The sequence below is a fragment of the Rhagoletis pomonella genome, unplaced genomic scaffold (assembly GCF_013731165.1).
Source record: "Rhagoletis pomonella isolate Grant_MI unplaced genomic scaffold, Rhpom_1.0 Rhpom_scaffold_00006, whole genome shotgun sequence".
Classification (NCBI taxonomy): domain Eukaryota; kingdom Metazoa; phylum Arthropoda; class Insecta; order Diptera; family Tephritidae; genus Rhagoletis; species Rhagoletis pomonella.
Window position 1 is genome coordinate 62,589,576 of NW_023458560.1, and position 16,860 is coordinate 62,606,435.

General features: G+C 34.2%; 1 protein-coding gene across 1 annotated transcript in view; it reads left to right on the forward strand.

Annotated features, from left to right (window-relative positions):
* Window positions 1-16,279: 16,279 nt before the first annotated feature.
* Window positions 16,280-16,860, forward strand: part of LOC118742027 (protein ALP1-like) — an 86,268-nt gene continuing 85,687 nt past the window's right edge. Inside the window, exon 1 of the mRNA XM_036473993.1 lies at window positions 16,280-16,736. Coding sequence (XP_036329886.1) covers window positions 16,708-16,736 — 29 coding nt within the window. The 5' untranslated portion in view covers window positions 16,280-16,707. The remainder of the gene's footprint in view (window positions 16,737-16,860) is intronic.

Sequence of the window (16,860 nt, forward strand, 5' to 3'; positions counted from 1 at the left end):
GCCAGAACACATCCTTTGTGAATGTGTTGCTCTCGCTAGACGCAGACACGCTCACCTAGGTGGTACAACACTTAATCCATTCGAAATATGGAACAAAAAGCCCACCGAAGTGCTAGCTTATATTAAAAGCCTTCATATATAGGGTAAAAGGCCACGCACAATAGACTACCTTAGAGGTCGCAGTGCTCAAGGCTCATAATAATAATAATAATAATTTGCAGTCGCGCAAAAAGATTCAGATATATGCCCAAAAACTGCATTCAAAACTTGACGAACCAGTACTCGCAGTTTTTTTTTTACTAATAATCTTTAGCATATACATTAGCGTGGGCCGAAAATCTGCTTTTTTAGAATTTTGAGTGATAATAGAAAACATATAGTTCATTATACAATCTGTGTTAAATATGACAATTTTTGGTCAATATTTTAGGCTCGACCAAGTCCACCAAAGTTCAAGTGATAAAAATTTTTTTTCTTAGCTTACTTCGATTCTCTACAAAAAAGGTCCATATACCAAATTATGTAGGAATAAGTAATACTTTTGAAAATCACATCAAGTAAAAAATGTATTTATTAATTTTTATTTTTTGAGCCCATGGAACTTTGGTGGACTTGGGCGAGCCTAAGATATTGACTAAAAATTGTCATATCTCACACATTTTAGAATATAATGAACCATATTTTTGCTATTACAAATCAAAATTCTAAAAAAGCGGATTTGCGGTCCACGCTAATTTGCATTTCCCAGTTATTTATTTTTTTTTTTTATTAGAAAAAGAGGAAAATCTCGTGAATCCACTTGCCCTATATTTTTTTATTATTTTTTTTTATTTTTTTAAGTGTACCATTCGCAGAGAGTGGGTTCATGATGTGAAATTTTGTATTTCTGACTTTTACTTTACTTAAAAAAAAAAGTCAAAACTTATTAGAAGTAGTGTCCCTAATTATGTGGCCATCACTGTATTCACTTACATATGTACATATGTAGTATATCAAAGTGGTCAGTCACAAAAGCAACAGTTGTCTCATTTAATAAGGGTCAATCACCGGTAGTGAAGTAGACACAAAACAAACGGCACATTCAAGAGCGAGTTGTGTGGAAATCTACGAAAGAATTGTACATACATAAATATGTATATGTTTGCTTTACATGTGTTAACAGTTAAAAAAAACGGTGTACAAAGGCACATTAAACAGGTAGTATCAGTAGAGCAAAAACAACATTTGCGTTTATTTTGTTGTTGCTTCTGGTATCGAAAGTGTCAACAAATGTTCTGAATTTTTTCTTCTAAATCAAAGGGTGCCATGTGAAATACATAAATAATAAAAAAATGAAATTGGAAAAAATAAAAATTGTGGCAACTTTCTTTCCTAGTAAATTTGTTTGCTTCTCGAAGCATTGATCCATCCTTTACAAGGGCCAGTAATCAGCGGTTGTGCTGCTGAGTTGGGCGAACGTTCCAAAAGCTGCTTTCAATCGCTTGTTTTGTATGGAAAAAGGTTTCACATGCAAATGGATTTTAACAATTCAGAATTTTTGTGAGAAAAAATTAAAAATATTTGACATTTTCGAGACCAAATAATTTGAAAATAAATCAAATCAGCTGCTCTACTGATACTACCTGTTGAATGCACCTTGCGGTGTACATAAATACCTACATATCATATGTGAATGAAAAAAAATCACGCCCAACACTCGGCCTTTTATGTAGTCAACAAAAAACAAAAACATTAACTCTTTGCGTGGTAACTTGATCTAAATGCTTCTGGTCTTACATTGTTTCTTCATTTCGCACTCATTCATAATTGCGCTAATGTTACAATTAAGTAAACTTTTGTCCAACCATGTCTCAGTCCGTCCACCCGCTAATTACCACATCAACAATACTTTTTCGCCTTTTGCTGTCCGTTTTTCAACTCAAGCGAGCATTTTTTGCCATTTTGTCACCTTGTCAAGTGTTAGCGGAAATTGTCTTTATTTTAGCTGCCCATTACATTTAATAAGTAAGTACTTCATTGTTTCCAATTGTTGCTTCTTGTCAGATGCCTAAAGCACTACGTATGTATGACTGACTGCCGCTGGCCAAACGTTAAGGTCAATGTTAATTGTGACGACTACAGCAAGTCCAATGGTGCGTCCCTCTACTTTGCTCCATTTCGGTATGTGGAAGTGTGCACTTTATTTTTTTTTTTCGTAAGAATGAGGAAATATGACATTTGTTTTCGTAATTATTTAGGTGATGTCACAATGTTCAGCTTATTCTTTTTCCTTGTCTTTTGTTCGAAAGCATAAATTGGCGCTAAGGTCAAAGAGCAACACTTACAGTATTTAGTTCCGAGTTTTAAATGTGGATAGTAATGGGACTATTTAAATGTAAGTGTGTTAGTACATACATACTTATTTAGCAGGTGTGCACGTCACTTCCCCTGTAGTGCAAAATATGAACTAATAAAGCAAACATGTCTGCTTCGGAGCTGGTACGACACACAGTATATCAGGGGTGCTCACTTCGAGAGTAGCGACGTTCCTTGTATACTGAAGACATTTGTTTCTATGCTTCACCTACAACACTGTCATTGTCCTTTACAAAATTCGGAGTCGAGAAACCCCTTCGTTATATCTTCCTGTATGAGCACTGTTCTTTTCAATCTGTAGTTTAAGGTCTCGAGGTTTTAAGCCGCCTCCGAACGGCACACGGTATTCAGGGCAGTATTATACTCGGAGGTCTGTCATAGCCTGCCGTGAAGAGACAGCTGTGAAAAGATTTTCGGATGCTACTCAGACCAACCTACGCCCTACTTCTTGTGAGCAAGTACCTCTTACACTGGCCATTTGGGTCATCACGTAATTCATGGCCTTCAGGATTGCAAATACCTCAGTTTAGCAAACAGAAGCATATCTCAGCCTTAGTGTTGGTATTGAATCAGCATTCAACCTCCGGGAACTGAACATTCTAAAATCTCTTCAACAAAAGTAATGGTGGCGTAGTATCCTGTGGCATTGAAAAGACACAAGTGCTCAAATCTCTTCCGCCAGCAATTTCCGCCTCGCCCCACTCAGTGCTGTTCCAACACCCGTTTTTTTGGCAGGTGGTCTTTAAGACTTCCTCACGTAATTATAAAGATACAAAGTAACGTTAAGTGTAGCAGTGCCTCAAGAGTAGCACCAGGTGTAGGGAAAGCTTCCGTACAGCACGTCCATCGTTGTTTGAAGTTCATCAAGTAGATTTGCCATCTATCGATTGAGATTATCCTTCGCCAAATCAATATTACTGACGCATAGCAGATTATGGGTCTGTTCATAGACGTATAAATCCAGAGTATTCCCCTTGGCTCATCTTTATATTAAAAATTTCATTCCAAAACTGTAATCTACTTTATTGCATAAATTTTAGAATGCTGTAATGACCACTTTTTATATACATAACTCATTTTACTAGAATCCTGAAAAGCTTCTGATTGCCTAAATACTTTAAATGATTCTTTACATAAAACGAAAAGAATTCAAAAAAATCAACAACAGTTTTTATAAATGGCAATTGTTAAAAAAAAATTAATCAACGGGAATTTATAGCTGGACCTTGTTGGTTATACTAACAGGGCAATTCCGGCTAAGATAGTAAAAAGTAGAAAGGCTTTTGTTATTCTATCACAAAAGTTTTAGGAAAAAAGCTCTCTCATTCACCACTCGTGGTGAAAATTTATTTATTTATTTAAGAGAAAGCACTTGTATATAATTTAGCTCGCGTTGCTCCAATAGTCGGAATGGCCGAGTGAGCAAAGCACTCGCGTGAAATTCGAGAGATCCGAGCAGCGGATTTATTCATTTTTTAGTTTAAATATTTTTTTCTTTTTGGAATAATTTTTTTTTTATTGCATTGTTTTAGAAAGAAAAAGATATATTTTTTAATTTCATTTAATTTGACTTTGACTTTAATTTTATGTATTTTTTTCTTTTCAAATAAATTTTTTTAATTTAGTTTTGCTTTTAGTTCTTAGATGTTATTCTTTAAAAAGAAAAACTTTTTTTTTAACCCTCATACGATCTTCGGGTGAAAATTCACCCATTTTGAGAAGTAAAGCCAAGTACTTTTCAAATTATGAAGTAAAAAAGTATCACGTTTAATGTATTTGTCAGTAATATTATTTTAATTTTTTTAAGTACTTTTTTCTTCTTTTTGATTTTTTTTGTAATTTGATAAAATTTTTAAACAGATTTTTAGTTATTTTTAATTATTTTTTCTCTTTTCTAAATGAAATTTTCTTTTTTATTAGGTTTTATTTTTTCAAAAAGAAAAATATATGTAGGTATATAAATTTTTTGAAGTTAATTTAATTTTTAAAAAACTTATTGGTAAAAATCGAACAGCATAACGCTAAGACCTCTCGTTAGTAGATCTTTCAATTACAGCCGATTTCTCAGTGGATGTTTAATTATAATCCAAAGATTATCTCTTCTTATCAGTTTCTCAGTGTACTTAATAGATGATTAACTCATAGTCAGTTCGCGAACATTGGGCAGTTAACTATTGATTTACTTATTATTTGTTAACTTATAGTTATTTATCAACTGAGAAATCGGCGGTTAGTCTTTCGAAAGACAGTAAAGACCTTCCAATATAGTTGCCACAATTGACAATTGTCTTACGAAACACTTTTGTCTTTCGCAAGACTGTGGGGAGTTTAAAGACAGTTGCCAGAATCGCCCTGTAATATTTAATGGGCCATAAAACTGTTCTAAAAATTCAGATTAAAAAGTTGCTTGGCTAAAGCGCAAAAAAATATTTTTACATAACAATAACAAAAAATTGTTTACTTGAAAAACATGGTTAATATTAAAAAAATCACCAAGTGGTTTTTGAGCCACTGTAGTTGTGCATAATAACTCCAGTTGAAGTTTTTTCAAATGATGAAGTTTCGTAGGTGTCATTAGTTAAATAATATGTTCCTTAATAAAAAATTTAAATTTTTTTTAAATATCTATGAAAAATAGAACAAGTCTAATGTTTTATTAAAATAACTAAAAAAGTTATTGGTAGATATTTTCCAGATTTGGTAGATGGTAAGATCCAAGTGGATGGTAAGTATTTTTTTTCGTCAGTGGCAACCCTGATTGTGACCACATCGTCCGCATAGGATTGAGCGTAGATACCAGAGTCATTAGGAGAGACAAAAAGATAATCAATTACCAGGTACAAACCAGAACAAAGGGTAAAACACCAACTCTGAGGGCAGCCCTTGTTACCTCCACAAGTGACATATTGACCTCCTTCTGCCTGAGTCCTGATGACCCGCTGTGAACGAATCCAATGCGTATAGCTGAGTTGTACATGCCATCGAAGGTGACATTGTCAAAGGCACCCTCAATGTGTACCAAATTATGGGTAGAAGATTTTGTAAAGCCGTCTCATCATTGGCTTACAATGCATAAGACCGATTATTTGTTGAGTGAATCCGAACCGGAACTTCTACTGGAACGCTACTGCATTTTTACAACTACATATTTGAGTTGTAATGTTTTAAGCTCTTAATTTTAACTGAAATTCTATATTGCAATAGTGTGGGAATCTTTCTTTTTACTAACAAAAATAAAAACTTCTTTATTGGGTGTAGTATTTTTAGGTTTGCAGAACGTTTCCCAAATTTTTACTGACCTGAGATTTGGGTCGGATTCAGCCTAAATGCGAGCTTTTCCTTAATTTACCACAGGGTTATGCCATCTTTGAGCGGCAGATGTTTCATTTCTATTATTATGAACTAAATAATCTCAAATTTATGTGCTCATTATTATATTTCAAAGCAACTTAACTACCCACTCATAAAATTGTTTGCGCCTTTTCCTTAATACGAGTACTTAAAGTTACATATCTGAGTTATATATCTGAGTACTATAAACGAAGACCAAACAAGAGACTACACATTTCATATTCGACATATAAAAGTAGCAATAAATGCAGATTTTTATGCAAACAAAAGTACTAAGGAGCTCCACAAATTGTGAGTAAATATCTGTGTATAGATACTTTTAAGTGCAACTGTAACCAGTTAGTGCAGCAGCATCTAAGCACTTTGAAGTATCTCTACCAAATTTAAGTTGCCTTTTTGAAGTATTCGAGAAGAGCGATTTCACTTTCCCAACAGCTTGCTCGTCTGTCCATCCGTCTGGCTAGTTGACTGCAAAAGATAAGTACCGCCATGTTGCCGTTAGTCAAAATCATAGTGGCATCGTAGCTCACCTTTTCCAACGGTCTGACCCAATATGTCCATACTTATTTATGTATATACAAATGTATGTATGTATATATGCTTGCAGATGCAGATATTTATGTAAGCGCTAGCGGTATGTGCAGTTAATGCACGAATGACTGTAAAATGCAAATTTGCTGCAAATCGAAAGCGACAGCGGCAGTGGTAAGAATGGCGGTAGAGCAGCAAACTTTTCGAATTCGATGAGTATAAATACTCGTACTAGGATTTTCACTTTGAAATGCTTGGCGCAGATATTTCATTTCATCGTTTACATGCTGAAGTTATTTCTTAATTTATTTTCGTTTTTTTTTTTCTTTCTTTCTGTGCATTTAAGTATGCACGTTTGCTTTGATTGTAGGCGTAACAAGGAGGAACTGGCGGCGGCTTATGCAGCATTTGAAGGAGACAGTACTACAATTCCACCAGCAGAAGGAAAACAAAAAAAATAAATTCAAAAAGAAAGGAAAGCTAAAAAATTTCGTGGAAAGCTGGAAAAATTGAAAGTAAAAGGAAAGTCTTTGAATTATTTGAATTTTTCTTCTACATTTCCTCGACTTTCAATGGGACTTTCTCAAGCATGAGTAGATATGTATGTAAGTAAGCAGCGTAAAAAAGGAGCAGATATGCAAACAATGCAATTGGTCGGTGATCGGTGGCAGCACAAAAGAAGGAAAAGTTTATAGCCGCACGAACAATGAAGGCCAAGTGAATGGCTGCTGGCACAGCAGGCAGGCAGCCTGGTAGGTCAGGCAGGCAGGCAAAGTAAACGTATGTAGCTATCGAACGAAATACGTTTAAAATGTATTGAAACGTAGTACGTGGCGGAGGTGGTAGTGGACACACGATTAATAGAGGCGAGCGAAGGTCCATCGAAGTCGGCGAAGACAAAAAAATATTAAAAATTCACAATTGCACAGTGGTTGAAGGGGACTATTTTTTAGAAATCATAGTGTTTCAATAATTTGGCTTTCAAATTATAAATTGAAGAAAAATACTATTTTTAAAAATAACGCCGATATGTGTCCAAAAAAATACAAGTGTGGAATTAGCGATTGTTTTTGAACGAAAAATAATAAGCCCATCAACAAAAACTTTATATTTTTAAAGTTATCGATAAGTGCACGTATGTATAGATATCGTTATCGAAATAAGAGGGAATTCTTTTAATAGCGTTACCTAGATTATTTCGATGACTTATATTTTCATGACTTTTTACAACGCTTTTATCAACTTGCAACGTTGTGTGTCCAGAAACTTTCAATGTTGTGGATCCAAAAACTTTCAATGTTGTGTGTCCGACACCATAAAACCTTTGCTTTGAAAAGTTCCTATAAAAAAGCATAGTGCATAGGGCGACATCTGTAGTGAATAGGGCGAGGTAGATGACATCTAGATGTCGCCCTATGTACCACGTTTGCTACAGCGGAAATAGAGGACACGCCATTTCTTTAAATAAAATTAATTGGTGCTCGTTTGTATGTACATACATATGTAAATGCATGTGTGTGCACCTTTCTATTAATATCGTTGAATTATTTTAATATCTATTGCAAAATTTTATTCAGACAGGACTAAAAAGTAGAAAATAAATAATATAAAAAAAAACTTTTTAATATACAACGCTTTTATAAATGGACTAAAAAGTAGAAAATAATATTTCTCAGTCCCATAGAATTTGTTTTGATAACTTTTGATTTTGAAATTTTAGCAAAAGTCATTATAAACAATCTATGAAATTGAAAATGAAAAGCGTGGGGCGCATGTAATACACTTGAATTGATATGAAAAGTAATATATTTATGTATGATGTGGGTATATGAATAACGACCGCTTAAAATCGATTTCAAAGTTCTACTTTCGCTGTAGAAATTTTAGGTCTACGTTATGTAGTTTGACTATTGTCAATTAAATCGAATGCTTTGTATTGCATGCGCTCCACGTTTTTCATTTTCAATTTCATAGATTGTTTATAATGACTTTTGCTAAAATTTCAAAATCAAAAGTTATCAAAACAAATTCTATGGGACTGAGAAATATTATTTTCTACTTTTTAGTCCATTTATAAAAGTGTTGTATATTAAAAAGTTTTATTTTTTATATTATTTATTTATCAATATTGTTATCGATAAATCGACTCTTTCATCAGCAAACGCTGATAGCTGTTTAAAGATTTTATAAATGTCTATTGTTATTAAAAAGTATGTTATTAAACATATTGAAAATTTTTCCGATACATTTTTCAAAATGGCTGCTAATATGCTATACATATAATATATGCCGGATGATAATATGCTATACATACCCACTATATTTTTCAATGCGCTTATCGAGAAATCGATATTTTCATAATTACTACACAATTTTAAATATCTTTTGTTCATGTACATACGTACTTGTCTAAGTAAAAACAATAAAGAGGACAGAACACATAGATATAAATATCATATTCGAATTTTTTATCGATATTATTGTCGATATTCTTATCGATTTCGGTTTTGTTATTAATAAGCGATCATTATTATTTCCATTAAATTATCGATATGTATTTCGAGAGCACGACGATTGTTTTATCGATGTAACAAAATGTTTATCGATAATATAAATTTTTACCAATATGTATCGATATCACTGCAAGCATGCCTTCCATGTTGTTTCTTAAGTGTTTATCGAATTACTCATCGATTTCGGTTTCGATAAAAGCAATGTTATCACGTTCGTTCGCTCTCAATTCAAGGCATCTTTAGTTTTAGAGTTGACGATGTGTATATCGAAAGCCATAAAAACAATCAAATCAATATGTCGAAAAATAAGATAATAACGAAACCGATAACATGGTATATCGAAAACGATTTTGATAAATGTACTACAAAAAATCTTCAGGAGCTTACTGACTTTTCTTAATCTTCCTATCAACCTAACGTACATTTATAAAAGTGAAATCACAGTTATCGATATGTGTATGAACAAAAAAAAAAAACTACTATAAATGCTTATGTGGAAATAGATATCAATTATAAAACCGATTAACTTGCCCAAAAAATAATTTAAAAAAAATATATTAGAAATTGCACCTCGGAAAGGCAAGATGAACTTTTTATTATATACTCCTACTGGACCTAATGAAACTGTGATGTTACAGTTACCGATATTCAAATCTACACAAGAAACAACTATTAAAATTTGTACAGAATACGATAGCAATGACAATATCAACTAATATTTCGAAGATCATATTTATAATTAAAATGACATCATTATCGAAAAATATTTCAAAAAAAGAAAAATCGATAAAAGAATCGAAAAATTTATTTATAAATATCAGGCAATAAGATAAGAGTGCAAAATAAATCACAAAACATCGATGAGAAAAATTCGATAAATATATCGTTAACAATAACTACTGATAACGTGCCAAATTATTTGCGTACAGAGAAAAAGTTTGTGCATCTGTGCATTCTATGTCTTTCTATGATATATTCTTTGTTATTTTATTAAAAAAGATTTACATACAAAAGTCGGCCAACAGACCACAGTAAACTGCTTGCAGCGCCGAACGCCACCTTCGCACTCTCAAGTTAGCCAAAGCCATATAAGTCACCGTTGCACGATGCTTGAACGAAATAGAAATTGCGATCAAATATAGACTTGATGCAGCACAATAATGTCTTGGCCAGGCTAAATGTTAAATTCAAGTAGAGTGGGAGTTGCCACCGCAGCAGCAGCCATATAGTATGTATGAATGTAAGTACATACATATGGCATGGTCTGGCAATTGTATATAGAATGCCACCGCATGCTATTTTTAATGCTTTTTCATACTATTAGCAGCTTGCGGTGAGGGTGAGATGCATTTGTGGCCACAGCTAGCGCGTCAGTAGGTGAATACGTGGTGTGACGTATTGGAGTTAATAAGCGGGAGTCGATAGACGTCGTCGTGTGGCATAGACTGAGTGTTGCAGTGTTGATACTATGCAGTTGGTGTGGCATGGCGTAGCGTGTCGTACATATTTAGGTGCATGCCACAAAACGGTTAAATTGTGTAGAAAAATAGCTTGGCAGCTTGATTTAATGAACGCGGACAATTTCAACACCAAACATTGCGGCAGCGCAGCAGCAGCGGTAGGAGCTAAGAGCAACAGGAGGTGTGCGGTGTGCAGACGGGCGGGACGTATGAGTAACCTACATAAAATCTGTATGTACTACATGGATACAAATGCACCTATGATGAAGGTGTAGCTTAGCTGCAGTTTTTTTCATATTTTTTCTTCTTTTATTTTTACCTTTTTTTCTGCCTATGCTGTTGCTTTTTTGGGTACGGCAAACTCTGACAGCCACAGTTTTTCCACTTAAAACTTAAGTAGAGCAACAAGGGAAAATGAAAACAAAATCATTACGGACTTGAAGTGAGTAGTGTTCCTTTGGCCGATATTTTTTAATTTTATTTTTTTTTTAATTTTGTATTTTTTTTTAATTTTAATTTCAAAACTTTTTTAATTTTTTGCACAAAAATAACACTCTACTACGTTCACACACACGTCCGTAACCCTAGCTGACCCAAGTCGCCAAAAATCAATAAAAATTAGCTAGGAATTAGGTGTCTTTTAGGTGTTAATTAGGGCCTCCAAAATTAATTTAGGTGTTCCTTTGGTTTCCGAGAAATTCGCAAAAATGTGTGGGTCAGCTAGGGTTTACGTAAACCTAGCTGACCCATCGTTAAATTTAGGTTTTAAATTTTCCAAATATATGCTAGAATTAGGTGTCTTTTAGGTGTTCTTCAAAGCCACTAAAACCAATTTAGTAGCTCCATTGGTTTCCTAGAAATTCGAAAAAATGTGTTTTTCAGCTAGCTCAGCGCTGTTAAGCTAGCTGAACAATCTTAAATTTTTTTTTTTAAATTTTCGAAAACGCCACTAAAACCAATTTAGTAGCTCCATTGGTTTCCGAGAAATTCGTAAAAATGTATAGTTTTATCATGACTCGAAAGCAGGCGATGCGATAAACACAGACACACATATACACATAAACATGTATAGTGAGAGTGATAAAATATCGTTGGGAGATAACAGAGAAAACAAGGATTTTCGTACATAATATTTGTACAGTGTTTTAATGTTTATTAAAAAGATTATGCGCCTGGACCTTACGAACCCTAATCTCAATCTCAGTCTCAACGTCAGTTTTGATCTTAAAATTAATCTCAGCCGTAAGCTGAATCTTAATCCTAACCCAATCATAATCTTGAGCAGCTGTGCAGCACGTTTCGATAAATCAGACTTAATACGAGGGGACTAACAAAAGTTTGGTAAATTGATTATACTGTAAGCGTAAGTTGAAGTGAGGTGAGGTGAATTGAGATGAAATGAGGTGAATTTGGGTGAGGTGGGTTAAGGTGAGGTGAACTGAGAGGAGTTGAAGTAATTTGAAATGACATAACATAACATTACACGACATAACATAGCATAACATAACACAGCATAACATAACATAGCATAACATAACATAACATAGCATACCATGGCATATCTCGTTCTTCAGTTTTATATTTGTCTCTAATTTATATCTATCTATATCTATCTTTGTCCCTATCATTTTTATCTTTATGTTTATTACAAGTTTTTTTTATAATTATATTTGTTTTGTCATTTTCATATTTTTCTTTAACTTTAGTTTAATCTTTAACTTCATTCTTTTCTTCATCATAATATTCAACCGCACTTTTGTCATTATATTACTCATATTAAAAATTTTTATTGAGCTTGAGGCCGTTATTAATGAAAACTTTTGGGGAAAGAAATAATTTTAATTTTTGGTAGAAGTTATAGCTGCTAAATCAGAGATCACCACATCTCCTCTCCAGACTTCGTCATCGAGTTAACTGGGATTTGAACTCGCAACTCCAGCGTTCAAAGCCAGTGGTCTTACTTGTTGCTTTTTCAACTTTTTCATTTAGTCTCTCCATCTACAATCAAAGGCAAATATTCTGTAGCTATTCAGACTTGATCATGTGGTAGTTGTTATTTTTTGTTATGCTCTATTTTTAGAATATTAACTTGAAGGCGCGCTCGCCCTTAAGTACTTACTTTGTTTTTGTTATTTTTCGCCCCAAGAACCATTTATCTTGAAAAATTTTTATGGAGCTTGAGGCCGTTATTTAAATTTTCATCGACAAAAATGTTTTTTTTTTGCTAAAGAAATGTATTGAAACTAATGGTGATTATGTAGAAGAGATAAAAAACAAGTAATTTTTAGCAAAAAAAACCCGACTTCAACTCCCATATAAAATATATATATATATATATATATATATATATATATATATATATATATAAACATAAAGATAAATATATATATATATATATATATCTCATGATCCACTGATCGGATCTCAACCAGATTAGTATGGGACCACCTCTGAGATACTACCTTTCCGATGCAAAATTATCGAAATCGGTTAACGTGATCCCAAGTTATGCGGTAACATACATAAAAATAAAAAATAAAAAATATTCCAACGAACTGATAAGCTCCTCCTTTTTTGGAAGTCGGTTAATAATAAAGAGAACTAAAAAATTAAAAATAATTTTTTTCCAAGCAACTCACAGAATTTTTGTTAGCCCCTTCGCATTAACGGCAAGATAGAGGGAAGGAAGAGAGATGTGCTTTGACTGTACCCAAGCGTAAAATTTTTTAGGAAACCTTTTTAAGTTTATTATAGCTGGTAAAGCTTCACATAGAACACCATTCAACATCTTCTTTGACTTCATCCAATGGAGGTTGACATCCTTATTTTTCTTGATCAGTACTGGTTTTACAAGGCTATTTACACGTGGCCGTGGTGTAAATTCAACGACCACGAGAGGTTTTGAAAAGAGGTTTTTCTGACTGGATATTTTCTATCCTTATCCTGTTGGAACCAGAACAATCAGCAAGAAATGTGATTCTGTTATATCCGTTTATCACCTCTCAAATATAGTGTATAAGGTCTTATCGAGGGAACAGTGCGAAATGTTAAAGACAGCCGTCAAAGAACTGATTAGGCCAGATGAATCTACTAACTATAAACCAGCTATTCAGCATACGGAGATTTTTGAAAAGTACTGCGTGAGGAGGATGGAAACTCACCATCACTTTGCCCATTTAAATCTGTTTGTAAGCACGAAAATGAGCTGCCCCTACCACGGGAAGTCTGAATTTGGTATACCTGCGAAATCCTAGAGTTTATTGAAAAAGGAGCTCCAAGAAACTTCAATCTTAGCCTCGCAAAAGCTGTACAGCCTGGTAGAAAGTATTGAGAATATATAACAGAACCCTCGTCGCAAGAGAAAGGTGTGGCCTTTAAGTATAACGAGCTTCTCTGACCGGGCCCGGCCCACCCAGCGCCAGACAAATTCAGCATTCAGCGTTTGCTGAGCTGGAAACCTATAGGAAAATTTAGTGAGCATTTTTTTCGTAGAATTTTAACGCAGACCAAAATCCGTCGAATGGGTTCGTACTACGGTACGAAGCCCAAAAAATGTTGCTAGTTCCGTTCAAAATCGAATCGGTTCGAATCCGCTTTGGATGCCTTACTGATTTTTATTTATAAACCGCAACTGATCATCTCCTAGACCACCTTAAGCTTGAGTTTCGAAAGTTCCATTGAAGTTACACTAGAGATAGAAGGATAGTACCGTGGTGTAAGGGGACAAAGAGGAGCTAAAATTGCTTTTGAGCGGTGGGATGTAAATAGGAATGTATGTACAGTGAGTGTCAGTGAAAACCGCAACAAAATCCACAAAATTCTAACCTTGTAATAATTAAAAAAAGTAGTCAGATTTTCAGGTTCCCGGTGTACCGATATCTCCCTAAATTGGGTAACTTGCAAAAAATATAATGATGTGAAAAGAAACTACTTTTTACTTCATTTGAATCAAGTTTTCCGATTTACAGTCAGTAAAAAGGGGTGACCACAAAATTACTTTTGCGGAGGATTTTGAGGCATATTTGTTTGTTCTAGCTGATCATAAAAAGCACGGCTAAAGTTTAGATTGGAGAATATGTACCGAAATACTCGAAAAAACTCTGCACTGTCTTGGAAAAATCCCGAGGTAGTCTGACTTGCCATAATTCTATCTAATCTAGCTCTTTTCTTTAAGTACATTTCCAATCAGGAAAATCAAAGAGGCATTTTACCTCGACAGATATGTTTAAAGTGGTCTCAGCTCAATGTGCTAAAGAGAACTGAAACACATTACTGCCTAAATTGTGAACATGGGTATATATATTTTGAACTTGAAGCCTATCCTACTAATCATGTCTAAAAAAATAGAGTAAATACATCCTAGGAGGTCTCCTTACGGGTACTTTCTACAAACGGGTATTTTTTTTTATATAGTTCCTTCCCTTTATGAAAAATTGGGGTTTTGTACAAAATTACCGAAATCCCTACATAAAAAAATTGCTATTTTTCCCCACTGTACCTTCAGCAAGTGCAGTATTATCTGCGACATATGAAGACAGCGTAGTCAGCCATAAAATAAGCACAGTAACATCGGCAATAAAGCCAACAACATTTTGCACTTACAACCAAATTGATTTGTAACGATTTGATATTTCCAACCAATTCCGCAAGGCAGACATACCCACAACTTTTCGCACAAACACAAGCATAAGCATTTATAGAGATGAAATATTTCAAATTTTCGAAATTGCAAAACGACCGTAATATTGTTGGTAATAAAATTTGGGCCTGGAGCGGAAGAAAATTTTTGTGGCCGTTTACGGTGATGCTGTGCAAGAGCAACGGTGAGAAAGTTGTGAGATGACGATTTATTGCAAACAAAAATTGAGTGAATTTTCGCCATTATTGTCGAGAAATGCAAATTTTAGCCGAAGCTGTGTGGAAAACTAAACATTTATGGGGGGCAAAATATAAATATTTGGAAATAAAAGGAAAATATGTAGCTGATAATTGAATTTCTGCTCCGTTTTTTGAACAACAAACTATTTACTAGTAAAAATAGTAAAATAGTTTTGGTTTAAAAATTTGTTCGTTTGTTTTTCGCCTGTTATTTTCTTATTTTCGGCAACAGTCAGTGCAATGATAAATTACCCCATTTGTGTGCTTTTATTTCCACACTAACCGGCGTTTAAGTGACAGCCCCAACTGAAACTTTCTCGGTCAGGATTTTCTGAGATTTGTTTTCAACTACAAACAGCTTTTGGTTTTCTCATTTTTATTTTTCTATGTAAATATTTTGCTTGCTGCACACAGTTTGAAATGGAAAGTTTGCTACAATTTCCTTTCGCCATACATATTTAAAAGTTGGCCAAAACAAAGGCATTTCGGTTTCCTTTCGCGCGATCGCGACAATTTTTATCGCAAACAAATGGGCAAACAAAAGCTTGTAGCTGCTGTGGAAAATTGTGGTTTTGTATTGTTGTTGTTGTGATTCACAAGTGCTGCGCTTGTAATTTACCGTTTTTGTGAAATCCGTGTGATCTGTGGTAGCAGCTTTAATTTATTACACTTTGTCTATTACTACGTTTATACGCACAGAATAATCGACTTAATTCAAAGCGCATTGACACCGTACACATTTCGCTGTAGTGTTTATGCTTACGGCTTTATATCGGCATCAAAGTAACCGTCTTCAAAAGCAAACAAAATCAGCTGTTTTCATTTGACATTTTATAAGTTAACGTAATGGAAAGTGAGAAAAATCTAGTTTTATTCGGCATTATAAAATCGTGGCAAAGAAAAAGAACGATTGTTATTAATCAGCTTTTAAATACTGATGCGAATATTTGGAATTCAAACAATGAAAAAAGAAATAATGTGAGAGAATTGGTTGGGTCCCAGGCTAATTTACCAAACATATTTTTTGCTACGAATATGCCTCGAATTCGACGTTTCCACAAACGGAAAAGGAAGGAGAACTTCTGGTGGACGCTGCAGCAGCCAGAAAATGATGAGTGCTACATCGAAGCTTTCCGTATGAGTAAAAAATCGTTCCTACTGCTTTGCGAAAAACTAGAGTGCTTTCTTAAAAAACGATTGTGTGCCATGTATCACTCCACCCCTTGCTATAGAGAAGCAAGTAGCCATTTGTTTATATAAATTGGCTTCCTGTGGAGAATACCGAGTTATTGGTGATGTCTTTGGTGTGCACAAAAGCACTGTTCACAAATATTTTCACCTCGTCGTGAACGCGTTAATTCAGCTAAAAACAGAGTTTATCAAGTTTCCACAGGTGGGAGATGCGTTATTAATTGCAAGTGAATTTGAGAAAAAATCGCATATACCAAACATTATTGGCGCTATCGATGGTAATTTTAACCAACCTGAAGGCTTATATGCATATCCATACATAACTAAAACTCTGGAAATTAAACATTTTAGGAACCCACATACCGATCTTGCCACCAAGTCAAGGATACCTAGATTATATTAATAGAAAGGGGTGGCCTTCCATCGTAATGCAAGGAGTGGTGGATAGCAACTACATGTATGTATATGCATGCATATGTACATTAGAACCAATGGGAAACATTTTTACATTTTGTTACTTTAGTAGATAAATAAAGGCGGACCTCCATAGTATGCGCATCCGTATGCGTGCGTTTGACATT